Here is a 23457-nt window from a genome sequence, read left to right as displayed (position 1 = left end):
TGTTAAAATAATAGGATGGTAGCTCTTTGAATACAGTCTTCATGCCCATAATTCTGCACTGTGTGTCTTAAAAAAAAGTCTACAAACCAAATAAACAGGAAGAGTTGTACTTTTTGGTTTTTTTGCTAAGCAGTGAAGGATCACTGAATAACTCATTGACCTTTCAAGAAAAGAACTTTGGTTCAGTCAACCAGACACCAAGTGCACCTAAGAGGTTTCCAATTAATTCTTTAATTTAGGTCCTGTGTCTCTCCTCCATCAAAGTAAAAGAAGAAAAATTCATTCCATTTGAAATACTTCTGTCTGCAGTGAATTACAAGGTTCTTAATAGGAACTAAAGGTCAGTAACATGGTTTAGTCTTCTTGATACCTATTTTTATTTACCTCTAGCCTTTATGATACACTGGATATGTATAGAGACATATAAAGCCAAGAAAGAGGATGTGGAGATGAAAATATTTTCTCTACTAGAAAGTTAGCAATCATTATCATTAGGATTAGGAAGACAATCAGTGATTCACAGTGCAGCCAGGTAAAAAGGTGTAAAAATATAATAAAAGCTTGAAGATCATAAAGTGAGACAATTTTGTCTTACCTCTCAGTTTGTCTTCTCTTTGAATGAACATCCATTAATAATATTAATCCCTATCCTTCTTTTCTCTTGTTTGCCTTTCCTTTCTCCTAGCTTTGAAAACATTCTCTGAGACAATGGCCATATGGGAGCCTCTCTCAGAGACTGTTTCAATGCCAACATTTGTATAGATTGCCGATGATTTTCACACTGCTATGATTAAACTCAACAATTACAGGACTGGCTGAACTTCATTCCCAAGAAGGGATGAATTTACAAATAAAACAATAATGGTTCACTTGCTGGAGAATGAGACAACACCACCAATCCAAGTAGTTAGTAGGTGGGTGCATGGAAAGAAACCGATATAAAATAATTATACAAGCAGAAGTGTCTGGAGAATCTAGCAACCAAAATCCATTTTGGCTGAGGATGCTCCTATGATGTCCTATGCCACTGGTCTAGTGGAATGAGCACAACTTTTTTGATGGGGGACTTAAGGACTCATCTTTTACCCACCAGACTTTTTACCCACCAGGAAATGGTATTTGGAAAACCTGACCTTTCTGTTTTAGCCATATACTACAAAATGAATATCAAGGACATCCTATCTAGGTACTATTTAATGGGTCATACAAGGAAACTAACCAGAATTATATCTAGAACTCACAGAACTTCATATACTTCCAGCCTCAACCTATTCAACTTTGGTTCTAGAAGGGAAACAAGTACTTACAACTCCCAGCCCCATATTTAACCTGAGGAAACTTTTACACCTCTTTCCCAAGGGCTACAGATCTCTGGCTGGAATGTCCTGTCCTAAGCATAGGCCAATATAAGCAATCAATGCTGTTCCAGGGAAATTTTATTTTTCCTGTTATAAAATATTGCTGTTTGGTTATTTGGTTCAAAAAGATCAATTTAAATTCACAAAGCTTGTTAGTTATATCCTTTAAATGACCAATTGGGAGAAGACTTAGAGTGCATCTGTCACTCAGCTTTGTTAAACGAGGGGGGAAAATAGCTTGCAAAATACTAACAGAATGAGCAAAGAATCATATAGGTTCCCTTTACTCTGGTCAACAAATGACTTTTTATATTATATCCATCATCACAGAAATGTTCAGCATGACATTGGTTAACCAGAGTGGGAAACGATACTGCTGTGCAGCATGACAAGGTAACTTGTGATTTTTTTAAATCATTTTTACTTGTGTTTTTCCTGCAGAGGAAAAGTGGTTGGTTGGTTGTTTTTTAAATACAAATACTTTTTAAGGTACATTTTTACTACAACTCTTACACATTTATGATAATTTTGACATATAAACAGCCCCTTGCTCCCAACAAACTAAAAAACAAAGTGAGGGAATCATCTAATTGAAATGGTGGAGAAAAGTTAGATATCAGTGGGGGGACAAGATTGTTTCTAAGACAAAACTCCCATTGACTTCAATTAGAGAAAGACCAGACCCTTACTTATCAGCATCTAGAAGGTAAGGACGGTCATGTGGCTAAAGCACAGAACTAGGAGTTAGGTGGTCTGGATTGAGAGAGAGAAATGTCTATCCCCACATGTTGTGTTGTGAGGATGATCTCAATATTTGTAAAGTGCTTTGAGATTCTTGCACAGAAGGCATTACAAGAGTGTGAAGTATTACAATGTTTATTTTAGAGGCAGCATGGTCTAGAAGAAGAATGAGCATGGTATAGAGATTTATGAACTCCTTCGGTTTAATTCTAGTTCTGCCACAAACTTGTTGCATCACATTGCGCAAACCACGATGAGTCTGATTTCCAGCCGCACACTCCCATGTGCCCTGACTCTACAACTGCAAATCCCCACATGTGTAAGACCTCAAGTGTGTCTGTGCACATGCAACTTTGTTCAGTGGCAAATGATGGCTGAATAGAGGCATGGTTCAACACGAGGCCCTTAAATTATCTGTGCCTCGGTATCCCCATCTATGAAAAGGAGGTAATACTAATTCTCCTCCCCACTAGCATCTGTGAAGACTACTTAACTAATGTTAGTTCATCACTTTGAAAATGTCAAATTCTATGCTTATTATAGAGGCACAAAGCGGATAGATGAAGAGTCAGTGAAAGAAAAAACCTATTACTTGTAATGAGTAAAAAAAGTAGGGTTTGTTCTCTCTTTAATACAGATCTCTAATCACTTTATTTATTCTGGATAATTTTTTCTTTGCTAAGAAGCATCTTGATTTCTACAAAAATTACAGTTTTTAATGGAAGCAGCAAAGAATCCTGTGACACCTTATAGACTAACAGACGTTTTGCAGCATGAGCTTTCGTGGGTGAATACCCACTTCTTCGGATGCAAGCAGTGGAAATTTCCAGGGGCAGGTGTGTATATATAAGCAAGCAAGAAGCAAGCTAGAGATAACGAGGTTAGATCAATCAGGGAGGATGAGGCCCTGTTCCAGCAGCTGAGGTGTGAAAACCAAGGGAGGAGAAACTGGTTCTGTAATTGGCAAGCCATTCACAGTCTTTGTTTAGTCCTAAGCTGATGGTGTTAAATTTGCAGATGAACTGGAGCTCAGCAGTTTCTCTTTGAAGTCTGGTCCTGACGTTTTTTTGCTGTAGGATGGCCACCTTAAAATCTGCTATTGTGTGGCCAGGGAGGTTGAAGTGTTCTCCTACAGGTTTTTGTATATTGCCATTCCTAATGTCTGATTTGTGTCCATTTATCCTTTTCCTTAGAGACTGTCCAGTTTGGCCGATGTACATAGCAGAGGGGCATTGCTGGCATATATTACATTGGTGGACGTGCAGGTGAATGAACCGGTGATGGTGTGGCTGATCTGGTTAGGTCCTGTGATGGTGTTGCTGGTGTAGATATGTGGGCAGAGTTGGCATCGAGGTTTGTTGCATGGGTTGGTTCCTGAGCTAGAGTTACTATGGTGCGGTGTGCAGTTCTTGGTGAGAATATGCTTCAGGTTGTCAGGTTGTCTGTGGGTGAGGACTGGCCTGCCACCCAAGGCCTGTGAAAGTGTGATATCATTGTCCAGGATGGGTTGTAGATCCCTGATGATGCGTTGGAGGGGTTTGAGCTGGGGACTGTATGTGATGGCCAGTGGAGTCCTGTTGGTTTCTTTCTTGGGTTTGTCTTGCAGTAGGAGGCTTCTGGGTACACATCTGGCTCTGTTGATCTGTTTCCTTATTTCCTCGTGTGGGTACTGTAGTCTTGAGAATGCTTGGTGGAGATTTTCTAGGTGTTGGTCTCTGTCTGCGGGGTTAGAGCAGATACGGTTGTACCTCAGTGCTTGGCTGTAGATCCACAAACCCGGAAATCCTGGACGCCCCATCAACTCTGGCATTGGAACTCTAACTGAAGGACTGTCTGGATATGTGGACTCTACTCAGACCCTATGTTACCAGCACTCCCAGCTATCTCCGTGACACCACTGATTTCCTGAGGAAACTACAATGCATTGGTGACCTTCCAGAAAACACCATCCTAGCCACCATGGATGTAGAGGCTCTCTACACAAACATCCCACACACTGATGGAATACAAGCTGTCAGGAACAGTATCCCTGATGATGCCACAGCACAACTGGTTGCTGAGCTCTGTGCCTTTATCCTCACACACCACTATTTCAAATTTAATGACAATATATATCTCCAGATCAGTGGCACCGCTATGGGCACCCGCATGGCCCTACAATATGCCAATATTTTTATGGCCGACCTGGAACAATGCTTCCGCAGCTCCCGTCCACTCACGCCCCTTCTCTACCTACGCTACATTGATGACATCTTCATCATCTGGACCCATGGGAAGGAGACTCTGGAAAAATTCCACCATGATTTCAACAGCTTCCACCCCTCCATCAACCTCAGCCTGGACCTATCTACACAGGAGGTCCACTTCCTAGACACCACGGTGCAAGTAAGTGGTGGTCACATTAACACCACCCTATACCGAAAACCTACTGACCGCTATGCCTACCTTCATGCCTCCAGCTTCCATCCCGGGCACACCACAAGATCCATTGTCTACAGCCAAGCACTGAGGTACAACCGTAACTGCTCTAACCCCGCAAACAGAGACCAACACCTAGAAAATCTCCACCAAGCATTCTCAAGACTACAGTACCCACACGAGGAAATAAGGAAACAGATCAACAGAGCCAGATGTGTACCCAGAAGCCTCCTACTGCAAGACAAACCCAAGAAAGAAACCAACAGGACTCCACTGGCCATCACATACAGTCCCCAGCTCAAACCCCTCCAACGCATCATCAGGGATCTACAACCCATCCTGGACAATGATCCCACACTTTCACAGGCCTTGGGTGGCAGGCCAGTCCTCGCCCACAGACAACCTGCCAACCTGAAGCATATTCTCACCAGTAACTGCACACCGCACCATAGTAACTCTAGCTCAGGAACCAATCCATGCAACAAACCTCGATGCCAACTCTGCCCACATATCTACACCAGCAACACCATCACAGGATCTAACCAGATCAGCCACACCATCACCGGTTCATTCACCTGCACGTCCACCAATGTAATATATGCCATCATATGCCAGCAATGCCCCTCTGCTATGTACATCGGCCAAACTGGACAGTCTCTAAGGGCTTGGCTACACTTACAAATTTGCAGCGCTGCAGCAGGGTGTGAAAACACACCCTCTGCAGCGCTGCAAATTGCGGCGCTACAAAGCGCCAGTGTAGTCAAAGCCCCAGCGCTGGGAGCCACGCTCCCAGCGCTGTCCGTTATTCCCCACAGGGAGGTGGAGTACAGACAGCACTGGGAGAGCTTTCTCCCAGCGCTGGTGCTTTGACTACACTTAGCGCTTCAAAGCGCTGCCGCGGCAGCGCTTTGAAGTGTAAGTGTAGCCAAAGCCTAAGGAAAAGGTAAATGGATACAAATCAGACATTAGGAATGGCAATATACAAAAACTTGTAGGAGAACACTTCAACCTCCCTGGCCACACAATAGCAGATTTTAAGGTGGCCATCCTACAGCAAAAAAACTTTAGGACCAGACTTCAAAGAGAAACTGCTGAGCTCCAGTTCATCTGCAAATTTAACACCATCAGCTTAGGACTAAACAAAGACTGTGAATGGCTTGCCAATTACAGAACCAGTTTCTCCTCCCTTGGTTTTCACACCTCAGCTGCTGGAACAGGGCCTCATCCTCCCTGATTGATCTAACCTCGTTATCTCTAGCTTGCTTCTTGCTTGCTTATATATACACACCTGCCCCTGGAAATTTCCACTGCTTGCATCCGAAGAAGTGGGTATTCACCCACGAAAGCTCATGCTGCAAAACGTCTGTTAGTCTATAAGGTGCCACAGGATTCTTTGCTGCTTCTACAGAACCAGACTAACACGGCTACCCCTCTGATACTTGTCAGTTTTTAATGGGTGGTTATTCTGAAGGCATAGCCAGACCTTTCCTGTTAAAATGCTTGCTTTAACATAGATTATGCATGCTTTAACAACACCATTTGAAAAGAAGCTGTGAGGAGAATGAACCATAGATGTGTTTCAGATTTGTTAAAAACTGTGATGAGGTATTCATCAACATTTTTAATGGACCTTGGACTCACAGTAAAGTTCGCCCATGACAAAGGCAATGCAACTTTAAAAATATAATGGTACAAAATTACAAATATACATGAGGAAATTATATCAAATAGTAGACTCAATGCAAGTCTTTAGAGGAGATGCTACAATGTCAAAACAATGTGCAGGCAAATAATGAGTGACAATGTAACATGAAGAAAGGCAAAAGTTACATTAGAGCAAGTCAACCTCAATGACAGTACAATATGGTGAAGGAAAAACAATGCCACACATTAAAACACACCCAAAAATGTTCAGATAATGTCAGAGGAGATATGAAACCTGGAAGCTCAGAATTAATGGTCCACAGTATTCTGAACTAAAGTGCCACTGTACCTAGATATGTCATAATATGAGATATTTGAACCTACATGTCTCAGAAGAAGTGATCTTATATGCTATTACATTTCTATGCTTAGGAACAACAGAACTGAATTTGGAACATTACCAGTGCTTAACATGAGCATTTTCTCTGGTTCTATAGATTTGTGTCTCAGTCTATTAAGAAGTATTTACGTTTAAATATTAAACAATAGATACAGGAATCTGATATACTCATATGAATGCAAATCTGCATGACACCCAATACTGTGGAAAATACTAAGGCAAATTCTGCCCTCAGAAGGCGTATATATGGCTACCATTGATTTCAATGGCAGCTGTGCATGCCTTTGAGAGCAGAATTTAGTCAAATGACTGTGAATTGAGTGCTATTCAATAGAATAGGCAGATAGATTATAGTAATTAGATAAGAGATACAGATCTGCAAGATAAACAGGCTTTGCACAGGGGTTTTCTGTGGGTGGTTAGGGGTTCCATATTACAGGGCAATAAGAGAGTCACTCCTTGGCTAATGGATTTGTCAAGCCATACATCCCCACCGGGGATCTCACCAGCAGATCACTACTTATGATTTAGCTCTGTGAAACAACTCTTTGGTGCACTGTAGTTCTCTTCCTCTACATCTCTCCTGACCTCAAGAAGCAGACCTAACCTTGTTCTGCTGTCTTTTGTTCAGTACACAGTCGTATAAGATAGGGCCTGGATTTGCCTTGCAAATAGTACAGGTAGAGACTTTGAGACCAGCAATGTCACAAATTCAGCTAATTTGTTCAGACAGCTTTCTGGGCTTTTTTCCCCCATTCCAATATTGCTAAGGTCTCAAATATTATTTTGAGCAAAGAGGTTTAAAATGCTTCCAGATAAAGGAATTAGAGAAACTGCTACAAGGTTAACAAAACACTAAATGCTAATGAAAGCATTTTTCAAAATGGGGACTTCTGCTTTTATTTAGAGCAGCCAAAAAAAAAAGTATACATATTGGATACTGTATCATCCCTGACAAAGTGCATTATTGTAGACTTGGTAGTATCTATACAGCAGCTACTCCCACAAACTCTCTAGTACAGAAGTTTCTTAATATACTGTATCTTTGCTGTTACCCCAAGAACTAAATGATTGGAAATCTTTTATATTCCCTGAAAGCATGTACAGAATTGAGGGCTTGGTTTTGTTCTTTTAAGAGATGCACCAACAATGTTGTAAGACTTGGAAATTTTTGCTTGAATTTGCAGACTTCCTTTGTTAATCATGTCTAGAACAGTCCTGATCACTTATAGATGGTTAAAAAAAAATCTCCAAACAATGGGATCATTTAAGGTCAGCTGATGCCAGTATAACATATCTCTATTTCATATTCTTCAGACTTGTCTCCCCATTCTTACAGTATATTTTTTATCAGCTTGTCAAAAATGTCATCTCTTTTCCATCACCAGCACTGATGGAAGGATGAAGCTGGAGAAATAGTATAAAAAAAAGCCAAAAATCAACACTAAGACCCAAAATTCTGGGACATTTTTTTAAAAACCCACAGACTTTACAAGGCAAAACAGAATGCTGTGTATGTTGATTTATCATTCTAAAAAGATTATACAGTAATGAGTAACCCATCAAAAAATAAGAGCAAGCTATAGGAAATAGGGATGATTCTCTCCACCACAAAGAAGAGAATGAGAGCAAAGCCATACTGCATTCTTTCCTGAGGCAGAATAGTGCATCATTAGCAAATAGACGTAGCTCAGCAACATAGAACAGAGCCTCCTGGGAAATACGTCTCCTCTATACAACATTAAGACCATTCTGGAAAATTACCTGACTTGCAGGAGTTGAAGACAGACTACAGGTTAATGTGTCTGTGCACAGCTATAACATCTCTAACCATCAGCGGCATTGGGGATTTCTTTCTTGGTGCTGTTAGCATCACTCCCAAAACTGCCACCTCCATAATTAGCTCTATATCTGAGAGAGATGCACCATCCCCTACACACTACCTACAGCATAAAAGTGCCACTGCCTGAAAGTGATAGTCTGAGGAAGATCATAACATGGCAGTGGGGTTGCCTATGGATAGGCAGTGTCCCAGCATACTGTCCACCTATCTTGATTATCTGAAGTTTCCACGCATAAATCAATAGTATCACAAACACCATCATAAAACTTGGACTTTCATAACTAAATGCATTCTGCAGTCATTTACTTAACAATAAATTTCTCAATGGATGCTAAGACATTACTTCATTGAATATCTTGTTTACCTTCACAATATGCAGAGTCCCCCTGGATAGAGATATAACCATTCTTGCATTCACAAGTAGCTTTTGTGTTCCAATTTTTGCACTCTGAATTTTCACCACATCTGTGGCCTTCTGCACAAAAGTTATGACCTGAAATACAAAATATATTAACCCTTGTATTAGGCCATGCTGAATTCAAATAATCAGTATTAATATGTATACCTCACTGTGCCATACTCTGTATAGTTTTGTGATGCTATCCTCTAGGCATTCTAATGTGGATTTCTCCTTCATTTCACCTGGCAAAGACTGGTCTAAATGAGCTTTTCTGAAACCACTTCATTATGGGGAATGTCATTTCATTTTTAGATGCCTCTGGTAATAGTATTCAGGTTTTAGGTATGGAGGGTAGCCAACTCCCAAGCAAATATGAATGCTACTGTATGTACTGACCAAAGGAAGATGCTGTGCATTCCTTTCTATCCACCTTTCCAGGACACAATTTATCATTGTAATTACAGTTACTATTAAGCCATACTAAATTGCTATTTTTCAACACATTTGTATATGATAATGGAGAATCAAAAGTTTGGTTAGAAAAGCATAAACAGCAAATGAAACTTTGCATTAGAACAGGAAGATTTATTGAAAAGGAAGACTTCCTGAAATATGTTGCTACACATTAACATGCCAGACCAGCTGGTTCCATTCCATCATTTATCCTGAAAATAATATTAATGATACTAATAAAAAAACCCTTTTACAATAAATTATTTATCTCTAATTTTCCTGTAATGTAGTGACTCAGCAGTGGAGTTTTTTTGTCGAGATGGATTTACCCCACCATCCAAGCTGAGATAATTTCTTCAGAACTTGTTCACAACTTTCGTCTACAAAAACACACCTCACTGAAATTCTACATTCACTCTGGATTCTTGAAAACTAAGGTTCTTTGGACTCTTGAAAATGTACATATCACTTTTGAGATTTATCATGTATTTTTCAGGGACAGAATTACATATTGTATTATGAATTTCATAACAAGATTTACATAAAGTGAACCCAAAGTCTCAAAATCTCTCTCTTCACTCACTCTGTTGTGATCTAAATTATGTGCTCAATTATAATTCTGCAAATACTCGCATCACTACATTGGAGTTACACCACTGTCACTGAGGGGAGAGTCTGTCTTGGATGGTTTAGACACAACACATCCTGTATCTTGGGGTCCGGCTAGATGACCCTTGCAGTCCCTTCTAACTTTACTATGATTCTATGATTAGATAACATGATAATGGCAGGGGTTTTTTTCATTTTTGTTTTGTTTCTTTATTTTCTTGGGCCAAATTCCATTTCCTTTTGTTACAGAGCAGTGATAGGTAAATAGGGTTTGGGCCCTATGTCTTCCGGATGCATTTCTTTGGACTCAGAGTTCCAATTAAAGGGAATTATTATACAATTACAAGCATGGACTTTGAACTCCACATCTCAGAATCCCAAGAATATCATGGGATTCTGATGTAAAAACACCTGTGAAGATTTTATACAAAAATTCCCAATAAGCCATTATTAAATTTATCATGATTCTAATCCACACTTCATTTTTGCAAGTGCCCTGTTCTTTAGGAGCAAGGCGTAGTTTGGGCTTGTCTGAAATGTACAACTCTAGTGCTGCCAATTTTGGTTAGAAAAGGAATGGAGCAAAGATTCCCTGTGTAAAAGTTCTAGTTCAGTGATTCTAAAGCTTCATAATCTCCCCTACAGAAAGCTAAGAAATAGAGTAAAACCTATAGTTCTAAGACTTATATACTGGATTTTTCATACCCGTTGCTCTTACGTTGCCTAGACATTCTTTGAGGAACTTCTGAAAGCCTTAGCATCTATGAAATGACATTTTTTATCTAATCCAAGCAAGTATTCATGGGTTTACCCCGAGGCTGGCTATGTATGTTGAAAAATAAAATCAGTTCCAAATACCAATTAATAAACTAAAACCCTTACACACATTTTGTCACTTTTGTGCTCTTTTCTTTGTAGCTTTGGTTTACGTCCGCCACCAGAGTGTGAGGTCACTTGGCAAAAGTAACACTTTGGCACTTTCCAAGTGTCAATGTCTATCTAAATTCCTGATGTTCTGACTAATCTTATTAATAGTAATCAGGGATAACAGTTGGCTTGCTCTTTCACTCTGATCCTGCTTACAACAAAATAGATCTTTGTCTTTCTTATTTTTATTGTCTCCTTTAATAAAATTGCAAATATTCTTTCTAGTCTACATTCATTTCAGAGTCTGGTAAAAAACATTCAGGTATTCCAAATAAAACCTTATCAATCCTGGCTAACTTCTTTACTGGTGTAAAAGGTCAGTGTGCTTTTGACTTCACCCATTTAGACCCTCAGAGGATTTGACCCCTCGCTTTTGCCTTAGTAATTATAATCACTACTGACCACCAAGGTCATCTATTCAAAGAACACCGAATTTCTACCCTTTCACAAGGATTAATTAATTAAAATTCTGTTTGCCCTTTAGCCAACATACTAGAGACAAGGAATTCTGTAACATTTGCTGTGTCACATAAAATCAATAAGGATACCACCATTTTTTGCTACCTAGAGTGCTAAACCCTCTTCACATACATACCTAGTATAGGAAAATGCTTTACTTTAACTGGGGAGATAACACTACACTAGGATTTACTGTTATGTATACCACTTCTCTCTCATCCAAATCATTTACACTTAGTAAATTTCACCTTGCTTAGCATGTTTCTCTAGTAACAGTGGTCCTTACATTTATATGGATTTCTGCCTGGACGTGATTTCTATTTTCTCTTTACCGTGGTGATCACACTTTTCTTCATTAGTGACATACTTACAAAAGTGATACTTCCATTTTCTGGTCAGTCAGGAGTCAGTAGATTGATTTGCTCATCATCTCTTCAACTGTCCATCTCTAAATCAGAATTTTGTCTAAAGTGCTTGATTAATTCTCAGTATCACAGTATATTTCTAAGGACTGTCATTTGCTTGTTTGCCACCTCTGAAATTCAGAAGGAATTTGATATAGATGTGCCCTCTCCTAGTTATCTATCTTGGACCATTATAATTGCTACCTTGTAAAGTTCTCCAGCAAGTCCTCGATTCTTTTGTTCCCCTTCTAGTTATCAACAATATCTGAGATTCAATTCTTTTCAAAATCAGCCTCTTTCTTATATCATTTTTTCCCAAGCTTATAGGCTGTGATAAAAGGGCAGAACAAAAAAAGATTAATGTTCCAGTTCTCTAACTTAACTATATTTAATTAGAGACTCTAGAGAACTCTTTCTTGTTGTGTCACTCTGAGTTCCTAATTATAGGAGTACACCCTAGTCCATCTGTAGACTGGCTTAATCTTTGTTATTACAAGTGACTTGTGAAGCACAAGCATCAGACCTGGATTATAAAGTATATCGCCTGCTGCTAGGCTCAACTTCACATTTCCCATAGCACTTGACTAAACTTGTTAAGAACCTTAACAAATGGGAAGTGGGAAAATCTCTTTGTGAAGGCATATATATTGTTTCCACACCATCTGTCACTAGGCTTTTACGGAACAAATTAAAATTGATACTAGAAAGCCAAGGAATGTACATTAAGGTACAAAATATTAAGTGCTGCACTGTGGCTTTGAGAGTGAGATAAGGAGCATCCCCTTAGCAGGGACTTTGCAGGCATTATTCCTCTGCACATGTAAAGTAGGTTTAACATGCCAGGGGAACGTACCTAGGAAACACAGTTATGTCTCTTCTAGATGCACATCTACATTCTACATCTTTGCAGCTCTGGATCTGTGTGTAGGGAAATGAAACCATTTCTACATTCCTACTAGACTCTCTGGAGCCTGGAGTACTGCAGTCAGCATTGGCCTGACTGCTTCTCAAACCCTCCTGCTAGCAGACAAATTGTGGGTGCCTGCTCTGTAGATGTACTGGGGGGGGGGGGGAAATGGGGATTCTTATGCTCTTCTCACCCCTAGAGGCTCCGATTCAGAAAAGCACTTAAGCGTGTGCTTAAATCCATCCATAGTCAGCAAAGCACTTGAGCACATGCTTAAAGTTAGGCACATTCCATTGATTAGTTGATTAAGTATGTGCTTAAATCCTTTACTATACAGGGATAGCAGAGGCTTCAATGCTTCGATGAATTGGGGCTGGTACATTTCTATTCATGACGGCAATTACTGAGCACCAAACAAGTAAATAATGAATACAAAAGAATACAAACAGCAAATTTTGATTAGATCTCTGCAGTAATAATTTTTCCAGTTCCTTTAAAATATTGAACATAGTAGAAACCATCATCTGAATTGCCATGTGATCTTGGAATTCCCAGCTTCCAATAGGGCTAGTAAACAACAGAGTTCATACACCCATATTGGATAGTTAAAAACTGAACTGTTGAGGTTTCAGAATATTCAGGAATGTCTGATCCAATACTGTTGGCCATTCTCTCAATATAAGAAAAGGCTTAAAAAGAAAATAATTGTATCCCCGCAAAAAGGCACATGGAGAGGATTTAACAGAATCATATAAAATCTTCAACAGAACTGATAATCTCAACTAATTTCAGTCTAACACAGATGACAAGGCAAGTGAGCATGAATTAAAATTACAGATAAATACATTCACAACAGATGTCAGGAACCAATTTTTTCCCCACACACACAGAAAGTCAGGAATGTGCAGAACAGCCCACCAAAGTCATTCAAGTCATTTACAATATTATGATGAGAGGGATTAAATACTGAAGAGAGTGTCTAGATTATTTATGAGCCTGATGACCTCTTTTTCCAAATATTTCTGATCATATTACAACCTCCTTTGTCAATGTTGTTGACTGTTTGCTTAATCTACAGTTTATTTTTTCCTCCACTGAGAGTATTTTTGTGTCTTTTTATTACTATTTCTACTAAATGGGGCCTGTCCCTTGATGTTATTGACTGCCTAGTGACCAATAAGTTAAAGTAACTATAAAAGTAATCAAATTTCATGCTTCAGGTGTGTGGTGCCAGGAAGAAACTGCACAATTTCAAAGTAGGTTATCTAAAGTTAGACATTATCACCCAGATCCATAAAGGTACTTAGGCTTCTAACTTCCATGGACATCAAAGGAAGTTAGAAGCCTATATATCTTTGTAGATATGGGCCAACAGGCCAATTTTTAAAAGATACATAGGTCCCTGAAGATGCAGATAGGCACCCAGTGAGTTTTTGAAAAGTACCTACATGCTTAAGTCCCATTGTATTGGGCTGGAAGCAACATATCCATGACCCTGTTTAACTTTCATGGTCATCTCATGAATCTCTCCTCTTTCTGGGGCTTTCCTAGCTGTTTTGCTGGTGTTCTCACTACTCTTTCCAAAATTCCTGGCTATCTATCTTACATGGTCCCCAAATCCTACCACCTGCTTCCCCACAGGTTGTACTGGAGCAATCATACTCTCATTGACTGTTCCATACTTCAGAGGCTTTTAATTTTTATTTAAAGTCTGGGTGATGTTTCATTTGCAGGGGTTGATCAATGTTCTACATGTCAAAAGTAGTTTCACCCTCAAAACTCTTACAAATGAAAATCTGTGTCAAGTGTTATACAAGCTTATGCAATATCAGAGGGCAAACTCAGATGAAGAATCATATAATTGTGAACTAGCAATCTTAGCCTTTCATGATGTGAAGTAGTATTACTAGGCCACGAGCAGCTAGACTCTTCTGATTCCTTTCATATCTTTGGAGAGTGTGGATCCCAAGCTCAGAGATGTGACACCAAACAACAGCCTTACTAATTCTTTTAATGTATGTAGAAACTATTTCAACAAATCTGTGTTGTGCAGTAGCTATGTAGCAACACAAGAGTGTTTCAAGGTTTAATTAGCTAATGTGTGAAGAGGCTTTGAGGATATAAAGCACTTTTTAAATCTTAAGCATTCTTGTACCTTGTGTAGGAAGTAACTAATTCATACATCTCAACCTCCATCAGAGTCTTAATAAAATTAAAATCTTGAAACAGCTCACATTCCCCCAGCAATGCACAAGAAATGTTTGATTTCTGGTTCTGAGAATGCAAAATGCACTCAGTTTTTCTTCTAATCAGAAAAATCTTGAGCCTCACAGCTAGACAGGGAGAGATAAGAAATATGCTAATTGAAGTGCCTCCTTGAGCTGCAGTTGAAAAATCAGAAACATTTTTTTAAACCAATAAATGTAAGGGTGACAGAAGCCATACTTTTGCCTTATACCACTGTTTTCTTCAATAAAATGCACATTTCAGCTCATCAGGAGTATTCTACAATTGCTGCCTACCAGTGTCAGTAGCCAATCTAAATCCATCAGCCAAACCATATTACTAGATACTGAATAGATATTACTTTACATAGAAATTGAGCGTTTCTCACCACTTCATTATTCTCCCTCCCCCACTCTCTTAAGGAGGAGGAGAGGATGATTGAATAATCTGGGTTTGCTGGGGTTGGCGACACACAAGAAACTGTAAGAAGTAGCAACATAAAGAACCCTTGTGAACTTTATTTGAACCGTTCATTGGACAAGGGAAGGAGATGTGGGATCCAATCTATCATTCAAAATGACTCACTATCTCTAGCAAAGAGACCAACATTTATAAGAGGCACAACACATTTTTGCCAAACTATTTTACTGTTATTATTGTATTTGCCTTTTGGCAATAAAAATAAGCCTAGGGTGACACTAAAAATGATAAAGATTTATGAAAATAAGTTACAAATATGTTCCTTTTGTGCTGAAAATTCTTCTTTGATTTTAATAAAACAAGCCCAAGTTGTGTCTAATGGTACAGCTGTGAATTTTCCCAGTCAATGTTATGAAATAACTATACAGTACAACTGTACTCTATCAATGTCCACTCTGCTGAAGCATTGTCAGGTGAGGAACTCACATAGCTGGATATATTACTAGTAATTGGTCAGGGACAGATCCTGCACATGGCTCTGGTCATGCACACCCCTGCATCCAGGCAGATCCATTTGCGGGGTCTAGCCCCACACGTTTTATGCTAGAGTGTCACTGTACAGGAAAACTCTTTATTCTATTAGATCTACTACATCTTCTATACTGTACCCCATACACAGTCATTTCAATAAAACACAGAAATGGTATCATATGAATAAGTTAGATGCCACTATATTATAAATGTATGGGGAGGAAGGGAGAGAGAAAGAGAAAGGAGAGGAAGAGAGAGAAAGAGAGAATTATCTGCAGTAATGACTTGTCTAACCATTTTCAACAATAATGAGTGAGTAGCAAGTCTACCAGCTGGGTCTATTACAGTATTTCACTAGTACTTTGCTGACTCACAATGTGAATCTATGTAAACAACAGATTTTTCTTCTCCCATGGGATATCATATATTATTCTAGGCACTTAATTAGTACAGATATGGCCACTATGAAAAACCCTGTGGTAGACACATATGGTGTAAGAACTTGTTATCACAACGCTATCATCTTTTCTTCCCTCTTTTTTCCCTTTCCCCACATTTATTCATTCACGAGACTGTAAATAATTTTGCTGTAGTTCAGCAACCAGCAATGTACAGGCTGCCAAATGAACTATATTTCCTGCCAAAATTCTGGCAGCAGGGTATAACCTGACCGTAAGATGTCCTGGACAAATAAATGTTGGGGAGGACAGGGGAAAAGGAGAAAAAGAAGGAAAGCATATGATAGCATTGGATGGGTGTGGTGTAAGAACCTACATATCTACCACTGGGTTTTTCATAGTGCCTTTCATAGCCTGCTAAACAACCAGTGGGGCCCCTTGACGATCAAAATTCAAAAGGAGCACTTAAAGATGATAAAGTCATTGCGGAGAAACTAAATGGATTCTTTGCTTCAGTCTTCATGGCTGAGGATGTTAGGGAGATTCCCAAACCTGAGCTGGCTTTTGTAGGTGACAAATCTAAGGCCTGGTCTACACTAGGACTTTAATTCGAATGTAGCAGCGTTAATTCGAACTAACCGCTCAAACGTCCACACCAGGAAGCCATTTAATTCGAACTAGAGGGCTCTTTAGTTCGAATTTGGTACTCCACCCCGGCAGGTGGAGTAACACTAAATTCGACATGGCTAGCTCGAATTAGGCTAGGTGTGGATGCAAATCGAACTTAGTAGCTCCGGGAGCTATCCCACAGTGGACCACTCTGTTGACGCTCTGGACAGCAGTCCGAGCTTGGATTCTCTGACCAGCCACACAGGAAATGACCCGGGAAAATTTGAATTCATTTTCCTGTCTGGGCACTTTGAATCTGACGTCCTGGCTGGACATCGGGGCGAGCTCCGCAGCACCTGCAACGATGCAGAGCTCTCCAGCAGAGGAGTCCGGCCAATTCAAGAATAGAAAGAGGTCCCCAGCATGGACAGACCGGGAAGTCCTGGATCTGATCGGTGTGTGGGGCGAGGAGTCTGTGCTGTCGGAGCTGCGCTCCAGCAAGCGGAATGCAAAGACCTTCGAGAAGGTCTCCAAAGCAATGACAGAGAAAGGATACAGCCGGGATGCAATGCAGTGCCGCGTGAAAATCAAGGACCTGAGACAAGGCTACCAAAAAGTCAGAGCGGCAAACGGACACTCCGGAGCCCAGCCCCAGACATGCCGCTTCTACGAGGCACTGCATGCCATTCTAGGTGGGTCTGCCACCACTGCCCCACCAGTGACCGTGGACTCAGTGTTCCTATCAGTGGATGGCATAGTGAACCTGGACAGTTCCTCCTCGATGTTCGCCGATGTGGAAGATGAGGAAGGGTCTGTGGAGGACGGCGCAGGTGACAGCGAACACAATACCGCTTTCCCTGACAGCCAGGATCTCTTCATCACCCTCACAGAGATCCCCTACCAACCCTCCCCGGCCGTTAACCCGGACTCTGAATCAGGGGAAGGATCAGGCGGTAAGTGCTAGAAACATGTAAACATTTATTTTTTATAAAACAGGTATAAAAAATAGAAATACTATATATAAAATTTTCAATGAAAAACTATATGAAAAGTAGGTCCACACATATAGGGATTGAACAATAATCCTCCAGGGACAATTCAAGAAAGGTCTCATTTAGGTCCTCGAAAAGCCTCCACAGGAGGTTCCTGGAGAGAGGTGCCTTGTTGGGTGCTCCGTGGAAGCACACTCTTCCGCGCCAGGACATCCTTATGTAGATGGGAATCATCGCCTCTACAAGCATGGCCGCATATGGTCCTGGTCTCTGCAGGGCTTCCCTTAGCATCCGCTCTTTGTGACTCCGAGGGACCCGCATCAGGGTGATCTCGTTCATGAAATGCTGCATCTAATTAGGGCAATTAGTGTATTGTTACTGTTGTGAATGGTTGACTTTTACTTTGCATAACAATGACCCTCGCTTAACAGCCACGTGTTGTAGGCCACATAGGAAAAGCATACATTGATCTTTCCCGTGCACTGGCGGGAGTGGCTGGAAAAGGGTCAGAGTATATGATTTCCAGATTGCCTTTAGCAGGAGGGCACAGCTATCCATTAACTGATAAGCAGAATGTACTGTAAGGCTTACCAGGATTGTCTGCTAGACGGATTCAGCTGTCTCTCCCCACTTGTCCGCTCTCCTGTGCAATGCCGCAGCCAATGAGAGCGTATTCCGAAATCTCGAACTTGTCCCGAGATCTCGTGAGACTTGTTGCCCTGTATGGTCTTGTTCAGAGAAACTGACTAGACTGTGTTCACTGTTCGCAAACATGTATCTGTTCAAGGAAATCAGTTACTTTTCCCATCACACAGCTTCGGCTCTTTCCCGGACTGCCCCGGCATCCCCCTCGCAGAGGCTGGCGCAGATTAGGCGGCGAAAGAAAAAGACTAGGGACGAGATGTTCGCGGAACTGATGGCTTCCTCCAGAGCCGAGGCGGCAGAGCAGACACAGTGGAGGGAGACCCTATGTCAACAGCATCGCACACACATCAAACGGGAGGATAGGTGGCGGCAGGAAGACCAGCAGGCGACTCAAACGCTGCTTGGGCTAATGAGGGAGCAAACGGACACGCTCCGGCGCCTTGTTGATGTTCTGCAGGACCGCAGGCAGGAGGACAGAGCCCCCCTGCAGTGTATCTGCAACCGCCCTCCCCCGCCAAGAAGTCCTGCCCCCCCTCACCCAAAAGTACAAGACGGAGGGGCGGTAGGGGCCGTGAGAACTGTCACTGCACCACTGCATAGCGCTAATGTACCACACACCTCTCACGCTATACATTTGTAGAAGTGCTTCCCTTACAGGCTCACCCAGTCCCAAATCCAAGTTTCATCCCCCCACTGTGTATTAGATTATTAAAAGCTGTTTGCTGTTATTCACTGTTTCGGTCACGTCTTTCGTGTCAGAGGATTTTTTTGTGTAGGGGGGGGGGATTTATAATTGCACGATATAGCCTACATTACCAGGGTACAGACTTGGGGGCATGATCAACTGCAGGGCACACACACACTGCAGTCAGTAGGCACCAGGGTCACTCTGTGTGGTGTATGCTGCCCCGGGTCATTCTGTGATGTGTATGCTTGTCCAGGGTCCTAGCACCTGCCACCCCCTTAATGTTAAGGCACGCTGCCCTTACCATGCACTTCCACCGTAGCAACGAGCCTCTCCGCTGCCCTGAGCCCCAGCAAGAGCCCTCATCCACGGACAGATACTCACCCTTCCCCCACACCCCTCACCCCTTCCTACGCCCAAACCCGCAGCCCACTGCCGTCATCCAAACCCCTATCCAAAGAAGGCACCACTCGCCCCTTCCTGCAAACCCACCCCTTCCTGCAATCCCTCCCCTTCATGCACAACCACTTGCAACCGTCCCCCACCCCAGAGACCTATGTAGGAGCAGGAGGATGTCATTCCTCTATGGAACAAGCGGTCTGTACATCAGTGCACACCGTGCCCAGCACAGTATGCGTCCATGTTTCAACAACTGAACAGAAATGCAAAGTAAAACAAAGATTTATTAATAATGAGTGTAACAATTAATTTTATTTAAAACGTGCTTTGGAAGTGGGGGAAACTTGGAGAACGGGGTATGTAACCGCAGATCGAAATCGACACATACAGACACAGGCCCAGGGTCAGTTTCTATTGAAAGCAAGTGGAGAGTCAAAGGTTACCCTGCTCTCCGAGGAAACTAGCTTTCAAAGCCTCCCGGATACACAGCGCTTCCCGCTGGGATATTCTCTCGGCACGGGTGTCTGGCTGAGCGTAAACTGCAGCCAGGCGATTTGCCTCAACCTCCCATCCGGACAAAAAGGTCTCGCCCTTGCTCTCACAGAGATTGTGGAGCACACAGCAAGCAGCAATAACTACGGGGATATTCTTTTCGCTGATGTCCGAGCGAGTCAGTAAGCTCCGCCATCTCCCCTTGAGACGTCCGAAAGCACACTCCACCACCATTCTGCACTTGCTCAGCCGGTAGTTGAAGAGTTCCTTGTCAGTGTCCAAGGCGCCTGTATAGGGCTTCATGAGCCAGGGCATTAGCGGGTAGGCTGGGTCCCCGAGGATCACTGTAGGCATCTGCACATCCCCAACCATTACTTTGTGGTCTGGGAAGAAAGTTCCTGCCTGGAGGCGTCTAAACAGACCAGAGTTCCTGAACACACGCGCGTCATGAACCTTGCCCGCCCACCCAACGAAGATGTTGGTAAAACGTCCCCTATGGTCCACCAGTGCTTGCAGCACCATAGAAAAGTAGCTCTTTCGGTTAATGTACTCGCTGGCCTGGTGGGCCGGTGCCAGGATAGGGATTGTGAGTCCCATCTATAGCCCCACCGCAGTTTGGGAATCCCATCGCGGCGAAGCCATCTATGATGTCCTGGACGTTTCCGAGAGTCACTACCTTTGAGAGCAGTTGCTCAACGATTGCGTGGGCTACTTCAATCACAGCAACCCCCACGGTAGATTTGCCCATGCCAAAGTGGTTCGCTACTGACCGGTAGCTGTGTGGCGTTGCAAGTTTCCAGAGGGCTATGGCCACTCGCTTCTGCACACTCAGGGCTGCTCGCATCCGGGTGTCCTGGCGCTTCAGGGCAGGGGACAGCAAGTCACAGAGTTCAAGGAAAGTGCCCTTACGCATCCTGAAGTTTCGCAGCCACTGTGATTCATCCCAGACCTGCAGCACTATGCGGTCCCACCAGTCCGTGCTTGTTTCCCGGGCCCAGAATCGCCGTTCCACACCATGAACTTGACCCATTGCCACCATGATCTCCACGGCGCGGCGTACCCTGCTTTGTGAGAGGTCTGCGCCACTCTGTGAATTCCTGTCCTCACCGCGCTGCCGGAGCCTCCTCGCCCGATTTCTCAGCAGCTGACTGTGGAAGAGGTGGACGATAAGGTGCGAGGAGTTGACAACGGCCATAAGTGCAGCGATGATCGCAGCGGGCTCCATGCTCGCAGTGCTGTGGCGTCCGAGCTGTAACCGACCAGAGAAGGGCGCGAACAGATTTCCCGCCGGAGCTTTCAGGGAGGGAGGGTGTGATTGACGGTTCTATGATGACAGTTACCCAAAACCACCCTCAACACATTTTTCCCCCAAGCAGGCATTGGGGGCTCTACCCAGCATTCCAATGGGCAGCGGGGACTGCGGGAACTGTGGGATAGCTTCCCACAGTGCACTGCTTCCAAAGTCGACGCCAGCCCCGTTACTGTGGACTCAGAAATTCGAATTAGTGTATTTACTGTGGATCCACAAATTCGACTTCATAAGGTCGAATCCACAAATTCGACTTAAGTAGATTCGAAATAGTCTTGTAGTGTAGACAAGGCCTGAGGAACTGTCACAGACTGAAGTGTCACTAGAGGAGGTTTTGGAATTAATTGATAAACTCAACATTAACAAGTCACCGGGACCAGATGGCATTCACCCAAGAGTTCTGAAAGAACTCAAATGTGAAGTTGCTGAACTATTAACTAAGGTTTGTAATCTGTCCTTTAAATCGGCTTCGGTACCCAATGACTGGAAGTTAGCTAATGTAACGCCAATATTTAAAAAGGGCTCTAGGGGTGATCCCGGCAATTACAGACCGATAAGTCTAACGTCGGTACCGGGCAAATTAGTTGAAACAATAGTAAAGAATAAAATTGTCAGACACATAGAAAAACATAAACTCTTGAGCAATAGTCAACATGGTTTCTGTAAAGGGAAATCGTGTCTTACTAATCTATTAGAGTTCTTTGAAGGGGTCAACAAACATGTGGACAAGGGGGATCCGGTGGACATAGTGTACTTAGATTTCCAGAAAGCCTTTGACAAGGTCCCTCACCAAAGGCTCTTACGTAAATTAAGCTGTCATGGGATAAAAGGAAAGGTCCTTTCATGGATTGAGAACTGGTTAAAGGACAGGGAACAAAGGGTAGGAATTAATGGTAAATTCTCAGAATGGAGAGGGGTAACTAGTGGTGTTCCCCAAGGGTCAGTCCTAGGACCAATCCTATTCAATTTATTCATAAATGATCTGGAGAAAGGGGTAAACAGTGAGGTGGCAAAGTTTGCAGATGATACTAAACTGCTCAAGATAGTTAAGACAAAAGCAGATTGTGAAGAACTTCAAAAAGATCTCACAAAACTAAGTGATTGGGCAACAAAATGGCAAATGAAATTTAATGTGGATAAATGTAAAGTAATGCACATTGGAAAAAATAACCCCAACTATACATACAACATGATGGGGGCTAATTTAGCTACAACGAGTCAGGAGAAAGATCTTGGAGTTATCGTGGATAGTTCTCTGAAGATGTCCACACAGTGTGCAGAGGCGGTCAAAAAAGCAAACAGGATGTTAGGAATCATTAAAAAGGGGATAGAGAATAAGACTGAGAATATATTATTGCCCTTATATAAATCCATGGTACGCCCACATCTCGAGTACTGTGTACAGATATGGTCTCCTCACCTCAAAAAAGATATTCTAGCACTAGAAAAGGTTCAGAAAAGAGCAACTAAAATGATTAGGGGTTTAGAGAGGGTCCCATATGAGGAAAGATTAAAGAGGCTAGGACTCTTCAGTTTGGAAAAGAGAAGACTAAGGGGGGACATGATAGAGGTATATAAAATCATGAGTGATGTTGAGAAAGTGGATAAGGAAAAGTTATTTACTTATTCCCATAATACAAGAACTAGGGGTCACCAAATGAAATTAATAGGCAGCAGGTTTAAAACAAATAAAAGGAAGTTCTTCTTCACGCAGCGCACAGTCAACTTGTGGAACTCCTTACCTGAGGAGGTTGTGAAGGCTAGGACTATAACAATGTTTAAAAAGGGACTGGATAAATTCATGGTGGCTAAGTCCATAAATGGCTATTAGCCAGGATGGGTAAGAATGGTGTCCCTAGCCTCTGTTCGTCAGAGGATGGAGATGGATGGCAGGAGAGAGATCACTTGATCATTGCCTGTTAGTTTCACTCCCTCAGGGGCACCTGGCATTGGCCACTGTCGGTAGACAGATACTGGGCTAGATGGACCTCTGGTCTGACCCGGTACGGCCTTTCTTATGTTCTTATGTTATGTTCTTATGTTATGTTCCATTGCTGTACTAAATAAGCACTTACAACAAAATGACTGGACCCTAATGAAAACATAAATTGACAGAGACTTGAAAAAATGAAGACTTGCTCTATAGTTCAGCAAGTGTAAACTGATTGATTTACCATTAATCTATGGA

At 42.1% G+C, this 23457-nt stretch overlaps 1 protein-coding gene across 6 annotated transcripts in view; it reads right to left on the bottom strand.

The window, feature by feature from the left end:
* The window catches only part of NELL1 (neural EGFL like 1), a 436046-nt gene that overhangs the window by 298019 nt on the left and 114570 nt on the right, over nt 1–23457 (bottom strand). For 4 of the 6 annotated variants that reach the window (XM_045015869.1, XM_045015870.1, XM_045015872.1 and 1 more), the window contains exon 12: nt 8769–8897. The exons of the other annotated variants lie outside the window; for them this stretch is intronic. In XM_045015869.1, coding sequence (XP_044871804.1) covers nt 8769–8897 — 129 coding nt within the window. The remainder of the gene's footprint in view (nt 1–8768; nt 8898–23457) is intronic. 6 annotated transcript variants of the gene reach the window in all.

The sequence above is a fragment of the Mauremys mutica genome, chromosome 4 (genome assembly GCF_020497125.1).
Source record: "Mauremys mutica isolate MM-2020 ecotype Southern chromosome 4, ASM2049712v1, whole genome shotgun sequence".
Lineage (NCBI taxonomy): Eukaryota > Metazoa > Chordata > Testudines > Geoemydidae > Mauremys > Mauremys mutica.
The sequence above is the reverse complement of the archived record's forward strand: the minus strand, read 5'-3'. Positions and strand labels throughout refer to the sequence as shown.